The sequence below is a fragment of the Marmota flaviventris genome, chromosome 15 (genome assembly GCF_047511675.1).
Source record: "Marmota flaviventris isolate mMarFla1 chromosome 15, mMarFla1.hap1, whole genome shotgun sequence".
Classification (NCBI taxonomy): domain Eukaryota; kingdom Metazoa; phylum Chordata; class Mammalia; order Rodentia; family Sciuridae; genus Marmota; species Marmota flaviventris.
The window spans coordinates 79,794,127-79,807,497 of record NC_092512.1 but is presented as its reverse complement, the minus strand read 5'-3'; the positions used below and the strand labels follow the sequence as shown (position 1 = coordinate 79,807,497).

The 13,371-nt window shown below is 32.6% G+C and overlaps 1 protein-coding gene across 1 annotated transcript in view; it reads left to right on the top strand.

The window, feature by feature from the left end:
* Nucleotides 1–13,371, top strand: part of Sntg1 (syntrophin gamma 1) — a 326,863-nt gene that overhangs the window by 220,809 nt on the left and 92,683 nt on the right. Inside the window, exons 12-13 of the mRNA XM_071602172.1 lie at nt 7,120–7,236; nt 8,816–8,887. Of these exons, the coding sequence (XP_071458273.1) occupies nt 7,120–7,236; nt 8,816–8,887 (189 nt within the window). The remainder of the gene's footprint in view (nt 1–7,119; nt 7,237–8,815; nt 8,888–13,371) is intronic.

Genomic DNA, 13,371 nt, shown 5'->3' with positions numbered 1-13,371 from the left:
ATTGGTGTTTAACGTGACTTGGTTTCTCTTCTGGTTAAATTTTCCTTTAGTGTAATCCTTCCCTCTGCTGATTTTCATAATTGTTTTTCATTTCCTCTTCTTGGAATACTTTGCTGATGATGTTCCGTAGTGCAGACTTTCCAGTTGTAATTTTTTTTTAACTTTTGTTTATCATGGAAGGTTTTTATTTCATCATCAAATCTAAAACTTAGTTTTTCTGGATATAAAATTATTGGTTGGCATCCATTTTCTTTCAGAGAAAGAATTATCCCACGATCTCCTGGCTTTGAGGGTCTGGGTTGAAAAATCTGCTGAGACACGAATTGGTCTCCCTCTATATGTGATCTGATTCCTCTTTCTTGCGGCTTTTAAGATTCTGTCCTTATTCTGTATGCTAGGCATTTTCATTATACTGTGCCTTGGTGTAGATCTGTTGTAATTTTGTACATTTGGTGTCCTGTAAGCCCCTTGTATTTGATTTTCCAATCTGTTCTTCATGCTTAGGAAAGTTTCTGATATCATCTCTTTGAAGAGATTGTGCATTCCTTTGGTTTGAAACTCTGTGCCTTCTTCTATCCCAATAACTCTTAGATTTGGTCTTTTGATGCTGTCCCATAATTCTTGAATGTTCTATTCATGGTTTCTAACTTTCTTCTCTGTGTGGTCAACTTTATTTTCTAGATTGTAAACTTTGTCTTCATTATCTTATGTTCTTTCTTCCAAGTGATCTAGTCTGTTGGTTATGCTTTCTATTGAGTTTTTTATTTGATTTAGTGTATCCTTCATTTCAAGTATTTCTAACTTTTTTTTCAGGGTCTTTATCTCTCTCTTGAAGTAGTTTTTTGCTACCTGTATTTGCTCTCTTATCTCATTGTTGGAGTGATCAATTTTTGCTTGTATTTGCTTATTTAGGTCATTCTTTAATTCATAGATAATTTTAATTGTGAACTTTCTGAACTCCTTCTCTGACATTTCCTCAACTTTCCTGTTCTAGGTTCTGTTACTATAGTGTCTTTGTTTGGGGCATTTTTCTCCCTTGTTTTTTCATGTTGTCTATGTGTCTTCCTTTCTCGCAATGTGGATCTGAGATATTACAGTTTTGCCGCAGTCTGGCTGGGCACAAAATAACCGGGAAGTCACAAGCCACTTGTAGGTTCAAACAGGAACTACTTTATTGCCCGAACCCCACGGGAACTCTCTCGAACTCCACCAAAACTCCGAGAGAACCAACGGGAACTCAACAGGAACTCCACAAGAACTCAAATGTAGCGGGCACCCTAGGTAGCAGGAGCCATCTTATTGCCCGACAGCAGAGGTTTATACACACAACTGAATACACAGCTTGTTTCAATTTAGCATCATGCAGTTACAGCAATCAGTCATTATCTTAATAATTATACACAGCTTAACTTAATCACCATCATCCCAATGGCTCGCTGGTGTCACCTCCCAACCACTCCTTCTGGCAAAATGCCAAGTACCATCCCAACTTGGCTGTGGCTCTCAACACAGTTTCTTCCCTATATTCTTGCAGTACCCTTACAGATTGTCTGTACTTCATCTTGATGTTGGGCTTCCAGACCCTGCTGGTGTCCCTCAGTGGATGCTACTGCATCCTGGATCTGGGACCTGAGTAAGTTGGAATGGGTAAATCTGGGCCACCAGGATTGACCTCCCAGTGGTAGTCTGCTGGTCAGAGGAGGCAGCCCTGCACCAGAGGTTAGCTCTGGTGAGTTTCTGCTCTGCCCAGGAAAGGGATGGGCCTGGCCTGCTGTGCACCCTGGCCCTACAGAGGCTGGTGTGAGTGTATCTGGACTGTTGGGCTTGACCTCCCACTAATATTATTCTCTTTAAATAATTATTTTTGCTTTTGTTGAATACCTTCTATTTACTCATTAAGGTCTGTACCTACTTTCTTTCTTTTTTTTTTAACTTTGTTTTGGGTTCTCTTTCTAACCATCATTCTCTTTTCCTAAACTCTAACTTCTTGATTTGCATTCCTAAGTTATGGATTTTTTAGACATATTGAATGCATGTATATAGGCTATAAAATTCTAAGAATATTTTTTTGTTGTTGAATCCCTGAAGTTTGATGTGTCACATTTCATGATCTTTTTGGTTTAAAACTGTTTTCTAACATCATTTGTGATTTCTTCTGTGACATTATAAGGGTTTGCATAACACATATATCATATGTTGCTGAAATTTTCAACTATTTGGGTAGGGGAGGTTATTCTTGTTGCTTGTTAATTTTACTTAGAACACAAATTATTTCAATGCTAAAATTTACCTGATACATGCTTTATTATCCAAATATAATAATATGATTATATATATATATATATATATATATATATATATATATATATATATATATATATATTTCTTTACTCATAGTTTCCAGTGTACTCAAAAAAAAATTGTACTCAATTTTTTTTGTTGAAAACCTGGTATCTTAGGCATAAGAAACTAGGCAGTCTTAATTAGATTGTTAAATACTTTCATTCTTCAGTGTATTTTTGACTTTTAGTAGTTACTCAGTGAACTGTGCTAAACCCCTTCTATGATTATGCACTTGTCTATTTCTTTTGTTGTTCTGTTGCATTTTGATTTATATGTTTTAAAAGGGTGTTTTCAGACACATGAAACCTAAATATTGCTATTTTTTCATAGATTTGATACTTCAGCATATTGAAATATTCCCTTTTATTCCTGGAAATGATTCTTGCCTTAATTCTATATCCTAATATAACAGACCAGTTTATATTGAGCTTGTATTCTTTTGGTGTACGTTTGCCCATTCTTCTTTCTAACAACTTTCTATACTCTTATAATTTAGGTATTCCTTATACAGACAGGAAAAAGTTTTGTCATGGTGTTTTTGCTTTACTTTATTTATTTATTTATTTATTTATTTATTTATTTATTGCAGAGTGAATATATTTATCAGAGCAAATTTACTCCCCATTTACCTGTAGTATAATTAATATCTTGCATTGATTGCATTCTGCTACCTTAGTATGCATTTTTCACTTTTCCAACACTTTTGCTTCTTTTTACCCCCTCTGGCTTTCTTTTAGATTGACTAATATTGTCTAATATTTGTGGTATTTTTCCCTGTGTTCATTTGGATGTCTTACACTTTTCACAGATGTGCTTCCCTTTGTCTAATGTTTAATAAGTAGTTACACTAGAGATGACAAGATGGGCTGAAGTTTTCACTTTACAGTGGTTCCCAGCATGTATTTTAGGGACTGTTGGAAGTTCTTCAATATTTTACCTGCAATGGCAAAATTATTTTCATATAACGTAGATGACATGTGTATTTTATCTCAGAAGTGTATTTTTTTTCCTAGAACCTTACTGATATTTGTTATCACCAGAAAATTGACTTGCACACATACCTAAGAAATTGTTTTCTATTGAAGCAAACATTAATGTAAACAATGCACTTATCTTGCTAATTATTCTGAGAATTTTTCCTCATAAACTATGTCATCTGCATTAGATATATGGTTTTATTGTTTTTTTATGGGAAAGCATATGCTTTAACTACTAGTTTTATTTTTTAATATGGCAAAGAGTAAAAAATATACCCACTTTGTTTTGAAAAAATCCTTATAACTCCCCATAGTTTAAGAATGTTAAGGGGTACTTACTCCAAAAACTTTCAATACTATTGACTTACTCTTCTATACTTTTTCACAAAGAAATTAATTTGGCAATTACCTTTTTATTGAAATACTTTCTTTAGAGATTTTAAAATTAATCCTTGACTACCCAAATATGTTGTTAAATGTTTAAATCATCTTCCAACACAGGTCAAGTAAATAAGATTAGCTTTACCAAAACTTCTTGAATATTTTGTTTTTGTCATAAGCAATGTTGTTATAATCAATAATAAATCAATGCAAAAATTATCAATCATTCAACTCCTTCTTCTCTCCTGCATTTTTTTAAAATCTCCCTCTTTAAAGAAACTACTATAATTATTATTTCACTGTTGATTTTCATTACTTTAACTCCACATAGTATAAATGTCTGAATTTTATTTTAAAAGATAATTTTGCTGTGTGTAGAAGTCTAAATTTGCTATCATTTTTCTTCTTCTTTTTTTCCAAACCAAACCGTATCCAGCTTTATTAAAGATACTTTTCATACATAATCATGGTATTTAAGGCAGAACATGGGTAGACAATTTTTAACATTATACAACAACATTCAAATTCTCTTCTTGGATGGACTATCAAAATCAGAAAGCCATTATAAAACCCAATGAAGTCTTCATTCAATGCTCTGAATAGTGAAAGTTTAGAATGAGGGTTGATATTTTATATTTTGCATGCTGTTTAACAACTTTTCACAAGCCCACCGTTTCAGGAAATGAAGTGAAAATGGCAAAAATTATTAATCTGAAATTTCACAATCTAGAAAATGAACTGCTGTTTTTCTGAGGGACACTATCTCAGTGATATCACTGCAAAGTCCAGATTCCCTGACACACTGACAAAACCATTTCTTGGGAGTCAGGTCCCAACAGGTCTGAGTTTAAGGGAGTTAAGTCTATACTGATGGCAGAGAGGGAGAGGAAGACCTAAAGATAAATTTGAGTTTTTCCATACCACAAGGTGTTTGTGCCAAGGTGCCAACATCTTGGGAGCCAAGACTAGAAAAACTAGCAGGGAAAAGTGTTTTGCCTACAGTAATCCAGCTTTGGAGACATTCTATTTATGATGTGTTTTAGGAGTGGAGTTGTTTGTATTCCAGGGCTGGAGTGTGTCTCAGTGGTAGAGCACTTGCCTGGCACATGTGAGGCCCTGGGTTCGATTCTCACTCTGCACCACATATAAAAAATAAATAAAATTTAAAAATCCATTGACAACTAAAAAATATTATCTTATCTTCTTGCACATAGCAAGCAAAATCAAGTTTAATGTCTATGACAGAAAATCTAATATCTGGAATTATTGGGTTCTGTTATAAATTTTGTTGTTCATACCTGACCTTTGCGATGTTTTATTTCTTTATATTCTTAGGGTCTTGGTCATATTCCTGGAAAGTTTTTATGAAAATATATTGAAACGTAATATACTACCAACATCCTGAGAAGAATTCAAATTCTTTAGTTGGGAGCTGGGAGGATAGAGCTAGGGTCATCACAAACCTCTGCAAATTTGACATTTTCTAGGTTATCTGAGTCCCTTGAAACTGGCCCTAGTCTTTTCAATGGTTTATGACTTCTACCTTAGTATTGTTGAAAGGATGCTAGCATTTAAATCTCAAATTAAAACATGGTGTGTTTGCTTAGACCTACAAGGCTGGAGAACCCTAGACTTTTAACAATTTACCTCTCAGCTCATGAGGTTGACTAAAGCAGCTTCATTTCTTATGTGATATTTCCATATTGAAAGTGCCAAAATGGCTAAAGTTGACCTCATGTGTGGATTCATGATTAATCTTTTTCAATCTTACTACTACTGGGAATTTTTCTCCTTATTTTAATTCATTACAAAATATCTAGCATTTTAAGCATAGTATTTTCCCCACTTTTCCAAACCAATTTTAGTTGGTGAGTTGTCTGAATCGCTTAATGCACAGGTACCAGAAATGGAAATTAATCATATCTTTCATGATGACTGTTAGTCTAACATATTAAAATATTAATTTAATTAATTAGTTTAGTCATTATTTTTCTTTATTGGATGGTCAGCTAGTAAGTTTACTCTTCTAAAATTCTGATGTTATCCCATAAGTATGCCTTATGCAAGTAATGCAAAATGCTGTGTAAGTAATACACAATAAATAATTATTGTACCTGGTTTTTATTATATTATTATGAACCATATGAATAGCTGCATTACAAAATAAATTTTAGAGCATGCATTAGAATTATTAGAAAACATAATAAAATTTAAAAGGTGAGGGGCTTGGACTAAATTCCTATTGTAACTGTAACAGGTTTTATTTCTTTTGTAAGCTATTTGGTTTATATCATAATTCCTTACTTTGTAAAGTAAGGGATTTTATATTTCAGAGCTTTATTATAACTCAGACTTATGTAACTAGAAAATCCAGTTATTTTAGAGAGTAAATACAATGTAATGGAAAGAAGATGCAATCTATGAATAAACAAAAATTTTATTTCAGCTTTGTTGTAAGTCAGTTATCATTAGTAATACTGCATAACATACCATCCCAAAAGTAGGCAGGATAGAATAACTGATAGCTTGGTGTTATCCTCTAGGCTGGAGTTGGCTGGGCATGTTTCCACACTGTGTATTGGGCTCCGTTCTGACCTGCTGTTTTCTATCTTTTGTATGTATTTTTTGTTCTAATGAGAGAAGCACAATATACTAAGCTCAACTGTACATTTCTCAATTAATATCCTATTGATTATAACAGGTATTGTAACATAAAATGAAATTCTAGTGAGAAGAATAAACTCTACCAACCATCAAAACAAAGTGAATTATATGTGCTGGGAAGTACAACTTCCCATATAGAGTTGTGCTAAGAAAGACAAACAAAATGTCTTATGAACACATTGTCAGTAATGTAATATTTATTTAATAAATGTGTAGGTATTTGTTTGAGCCAATGACAATTCAATAATGGAAAGATAAAAATGATCAATATCACACCACTTTCTTTTGGAAACTGACCTACCTATGTTTAAGAGTTAGAGGTGAAGATTGATGTCAGTGCCATCTGAAATATGAACAATGCTAACACATTCTGTATCCATCTAAACTCAATGATTAGAATGAATCCCTCCCACAGGGCTCATGTGAAGCCTCCTTCTTGCAGTATTATGACACAGTATATCTCTGACTTTCCTCCTTGACTCACTTATTTTGAATTGAGAACTCATTTGCATACAGTAAAATGACACTAATTGTAAAACCAATGAATGAGCCAATGGACTCTTAGAAATAATTTTTTTTTTTAATCGTAGGAACTGGTAGAAAAGTGGAAAATATAATTCATGGCAGGTTGTCTTGAATAAATAAGCACTTGATAAGGGATGATATTATAAACTCATCAAAGGTTCACATTCTCTTATTTAAGGTGAATACAAAGAGCTCTTTGGACAGTCACTTGTATTTAATTTCCTTGTAGATTGTCTACATGGGCTGGTGTGAAGCACGGGAGCAGGACCCACTCCAAGACCGTGTGTACTCCCCAACTTTTCTAGCCCTGAGGGGCTCATGTCTGTACAAGTTTCCAGCACCTCCGGTAAGTGCTTTCATCCAAAATTATGGGTTCCCCAATCTTGCCACAACAGAGTGACATCATCTGAATGATACCAAGTAAAATACTACTGGTATATTTTGAAAATAAGATACAGGAAAGAATACAAACCAACCCAAAAGTTCCTGAAATAGCCTGCTAAGTATATACATTATTGCATTAAATATTAGTTTTCTAAACCCTGAAAAATTTGAAAGATGTCTCTGTTTACATATTAAATATGATAAATAATGAATAAAATCCTAATGCTGATTTAAAAATCCCATAAAGCATCAATAACATTTTAAAATATATTTCCAAGCTATTTGACTGTATTTTGTTTATCAAACACACATTTAAAAAATTAATGTATTAAAAATGAATGAAAGTGAAGTGATTTTAAAGGTTCTTTATATATTAACCAACACTCATATTATTAATCTTGTATTCCCAAAGAGACTTCTAAAAAAGAGCCCATTTAATATACTTAGCATAAGCAAATAAGCACTTTATAAATGCAAAGGTAAACATTGTTACAGTCATGTAGGAGGAACACATTATCTATCAAAGCTGAGTCAGGGTTTTACTAACAATAAGTTTTCAATTTATTATTAACAAGTAAAAGTGGGCAAACCTCAGAATGGTCCAAGTCAGTGCTTAGTCTATCTCAACTTAGTGAAACTTCTGTAGTGTTAAAAGTTTAAGTTAGAATGTTTTGTCCTTGATAAAAATCAAAATACAAAAAAAAATCAAAATAAATTCTGGTGAGCTATCAGTTATGACTGTCAAAGTTTGTTTTTATAGATATTCCTAAATCAAATATATGGCATTTTTGATAATCTATATTCTATACTCTGGGATTTATACTAAATATGTGTGAATATCTATTGTATGGAATACCTATTGCTTTGGAAACATGTACTTTATAGAAAAAGAGACATTCAATAAATATTTATTGAATATAAATACTAAATGCCAGCCCAATTACTTTCAGATCAAATAATACAGAGTATCTGGGAATTCTCAAATGTGACATGCAAATATTTCGAATGTTTCTCCATGAAATTCAAAGTTCAGAAACACACACACAAACATTTATATTTTTGCTACCATCCTAACTGAATAATCTTATGATTAGACAGGCAAATCTATGTCAAACATAAATAAGCATATCAATTTCTTCTTAGTGCTGATGTTTTCATAGTATCCTAAGCCATCGTGAAAGAACCTCTAACATAAATCATGCCTTTTAAAAATTGAATTTGGTGATGGCAAACCAAGAAAAAAATTGTATATGTGTAATATAAATACTTAATGTAGAGAATATACACATTATTGATAAGATGAAAAACTTTGAGTAAATGGAAATTGTTGCATATAACATAAAAAGTTATTTGGAAAAGGAAGAGAGTAGTGATAAATCAAAATTATATAAGGAAACCTTCTGAAAACAACTTCCTAAATAGAGAGGCTAAAAGATCTGTGAAAGTTTCACTTATCATGGACCATTTTGTGCAAATTAAATAAAGAGGGAATAGAAGCTCTCTTTAAAAAAAAGTGACTTTTTTTTTCTCATATTTTAAAGGTGACTACCTGGGACTGGACTCGAGCAGAGAAAACATTCTCAGTTTATGAGATTATGTGCAAGGTTCTCAAGGTATGAGCAATAAGTAGTAGTTCTTTTAATGGTGCTTCCTCAGAAAATGGTGGTTCTGGTGCTCATAGTTACTTTCTGAAAATGAGCAATCCAGAGATATAAATGAAAGACAATATTGAGACAAAGAAAACAAAGTGTGTGTGTGTATGTATACAGAAAATATAGAAGGCAGAAAAATATACAGAGAATTATGCAGAATAACACACAATCATATATTGTACTTCCTCAGTTGGAGATGGAACAAAGAGATGCTTTGTAGCAGTCCATCCAGGAAAGGCAGAGAGTTGAATTAGCTGGGATCAAACCCAGGGCTTTGCACACGCTAGGCAAGAGCTCTGTCCTGGAGCTACACCAGCAGTTCATGCATAAATTTATTTTGAGACAGGGTCTTGCAACCTGCCCAGCTTGGCCTTGAACTTTCAATTCTCCTACAGTAACATCCTTCCCTTATAACTGGGATTGTAGTGTGCACCATTGTATTTTTTATGTTAGTATCTGACTAACTCTCTGAGTATCTGAAAAAGCTTACAGTTACCACAAATCAATTATGTTTTTATGTGAAATACAAGATTATTGCAATAATAGGTCTAAGAATTCTATAAAATTCCCAATGATTTCTGCAATTTTTGTGAGTTAAAATAGGAATAAATTAAAGAATAAAGAATTTCAGTTTCTTTATTTTTAGAAACTATTTTATTGGATATTTTTAAAGTCTATAACCTGACATAGGAGATGCACGTATGTATTGAAAAATTTACATCTATAATGTGGCTTAGCAATTTATTTAGGGTTTTGTACCAAGGTCAGCTAAAATCTACTCACTTATCATGATTCTGATATACATTATGATTTTATTAACTAGAGACCTAGATGCCGGAGTACGGCTGCAGCAAACTAGCGGGGGGTGACGAACAACTTGTGTACGTTGATACAGCAGGAGTGGAAGCCTTTTATTGCAGGACAGGAGCAGTATTTATACATTCCACACAGCTTATCTAATTAGCATAAACTAGATACATCAGTCAACCAATCAGGAATCTCCACACTTAAAGGCTTGCTTTTGTTACTTCTCAAACCACTCCCTCTGGCATTTTGCCAGGCACCATCCAGACTTGTTTACGAACTCTAACATTCCCCTGGCAAAATGCCAGGTGTTATTTTGACTTGTTTACAGACTCTAACACCTAGACTTGTCCACTCTATATATTTGCTACTTTGTATCCTCTGATTTATATATCCCCATTTATGCCTACTTCCTATCCTTGGTAAACACTATCTTGTTATCTATTTCTGCATATTTAAATCATTGTTTTGGGACTTTTTAATTTCAGATTCCACATATAAATTTGCTCATGAATTTTTTTGAGTCTGTCTTTCACTTAGCATAATATCCATTAAACTCATTGATGCTTTACCACACAGAACCTCATTTTTCAGAGGTAAATAACATTCCAGTTTAAAAATGTGCCAGTTTCTTTATCCATTTGTGTATCAACAGATTGTTGATACTTGAGTTTCTTCACATCTTGGGTGTTAATAAACATGGGAGTGAAGCTATCTTTATCAGATAGTGGTTATATTACTTTTAGTTATATGCACAAAGTGAGATTGATATGAGGTATTTCTAATTTTACTTTTTTTTTTTTGGATACCCATACTGTTCTACTTAATGACTGTACCAATCTCAATTGCCACCAGCTGTGTAAAGAGTGCCCTTTCTTCCATACCTCACTATTTGTTTTCTTTTGGCTATTTGATAATAGCCATCTTAATAGGTATGAAATGAACTTTTGTAGTTATTTTGATTTGCATGTTTCTGATCATTAATGATGTCGAGCACTATTTCATATATTTCTAGCTATTTTTATGGCTTTTCGTAGAAATGCCTATTTAAGTTTTTTCCCATTTTTTAAAATTTTATTTTTCTTTATTGACACTTGCTATTCATACATAATTATGAGGTATATAATGGTAATTCAATGCATGTCACAATGTGTAATAGTAAAATTAGGGTATTAAGCCTCTCCATGTCTTCAAACTGTAATTGTTTTTATGTGTTGAGACTTTTCCTTTCTTTGAGATATGTTAGGCTATTATGACCAATAATTGCCCTACTGTGCAACAGAAAACCAAAACTAATTTCTGCTCTCCAACTGTGTTTTGCTGCCCCTTGATTACATTCCTTCCATCCCTCTCAGCTTTGGCTTCTCAGTCTCTAGTGACCACTGTTCCATTCTTCTAAGGTAGACAGAATACATGGTTATTTGTCTTTCTGTGTCTGACTAATTTCACTTAGTGTAGGGGTCTACAGTGGCTTATTTTACCAATTTTTCCTTTTTTGTTTGTTTGTTTGTAATATTGACCTGTATGATTTCTTTACAAATGCTTCATATTAGCCCCTTCTTAGATACCTGCTATAGAAACATTCCTTCCCAATCTATAGCTTGCCATTTAATTTTGTTGATTGCTTCCTTTACTGTGGAGAAGCTTTAGTTTTTTGTGGTCCCCTTCATTGATTTTGACTTTTGTGGTCTGCATATTTGATGTAATATCTTTAAAAATCACCATGGCCAATATCCAGAAGTCTTCCCCTTATGTTCTCTTTTGCACATTTGATACTTTCTGGTCTTATATTTAGATATTTTATGCATTTGTGAGTTGAGCTCGGTGCATAGTATAAGAAAGGAACCAATTTTATTTATTGATTGATTTAGATGTGAGAATCCAATTTTCCTAGCACCATTTACTGGGTAAATCATCCTTGGCTCATTGTACCTTTTGTGTGCCCTTGTCAAACCTTAGTTGGCAATGTGTGTTTTTGGTCTTACTTCTGGTCTCTCTTTTCTGTTCCACTGGACTAATTGTTTTTTTTTTTTTTTGTACCAATACCGTATTATTTCAATGACAGTGGCTTTGTAATATAATTTAAAATCAAGGAGTGTGGTCTCTAACACTGATTTTTTTATCATAATTATTTAGATCATTTGGAATTTATTATTATTACATATAAAAGTTAAGATTATATTTCCTTTTAATGTGAAGAATGCTAACAGAAATTGATAAGGATTACATTGAATATGTATGTGGCCTTGTGTAGTATGAGTATTGAACAATATTAATTCTCATTCAGGAGTATTGAACATGTTTCCACTAATTTATCTTTTCTTCAATGTATTTAATTTCTGAGGAGTCTATTTCTTCACTTTCATTTTTTAATTTACTTATTTGAATCTTTTTTCATAGTTAGACTAATTAATTAAGGAGTTGACAGTTTGGATTGATTAATTGGATTGTTTCTTCCTATGAGTTTTATGTCCTCTATTTGGTTTATTTATATTCAAAATGTCATTATCTTCTTCTTTCAACTAATTTTGCATTTAGTTTGCTCTAATTATTTTAGTTTCTTGAAGCATAATAAATAACTATTTATTTAGGGTCTTCTTTTGAATAAAGGCATTTATTCCTATAAAATTACTCCTTATCATGGTTTTTGCTGCATCTCACAAGTTTGAGTATGCTATGCTTTCATTGTTATATGTCTCAAGATAATTTTCTGTTTTTCTTTTTATTTCTTCTTTGGCACATTGGATGTTCTTGGACATGTCATTTAGCGTCCTAATATTGGATAATTTCCCAAAGATTGTCCTGTTAGTATATCTGCTTTTATAGCATTTTGGTCTGACATGATTGCAGATATGATTTTTAATCCTTTTAAATTTGTTAAAGCATGTCTTATAGACTGGCATATGATTTATCTTGGGGAATGTTCCATGTGCATTGGTGGAAAAGGTGTGCTCTGTTGCTATTGGATGAAGACTTCTGCATATATTAAGTCCATTTGATCAAAAGGACAATTTGAATTCTGTATTTTCTTATTAATTTTCTATCTAGATATATCCATTATTCAATATAGTATGAATTATCCCTGGTATTATTATATTACTCTCTTTCTTTATGTCCATAGATGTTTGCTTTATGTATTCACAAGCTCCAATATTTGGTGCATTTATAATTGTTATGTCCACTTGATGAATTAAAAACTTTAATTAATGTATACTTAAATAGTGAACTTCTTTGTCTCATGTGATAACTTCACACGTGGAGTATATTTTGTCATATATAAATATAGCCACTTCTGCTCTCTTTTGGATACTATTTGCAAGGAATATATCCTTCTACTTTCTTCACTTTGTATTTATGTGTTCTTTTACAGGTTATGTCTATCTTTTACAGAAATATGTAATCATGTTTTTTTCTTAATCCATTCAGCCAATCATATCCTCTTCCATTATAAGATTTATTTGCATTTATGATTATTTTGATAGGTAATAATTTACTAGTTTACCCTTTCTTTGCCTCTCCTTTTTTCCTCTCTCGTGCGCCATGGTGATAATTTCCTTTATCTCTAAGCATGATTCCCCTTTATCATTTGTGTATCTGCTATTTTTGGCTTTGTGGTTACCAAGAGGCTTATAAAAAACATC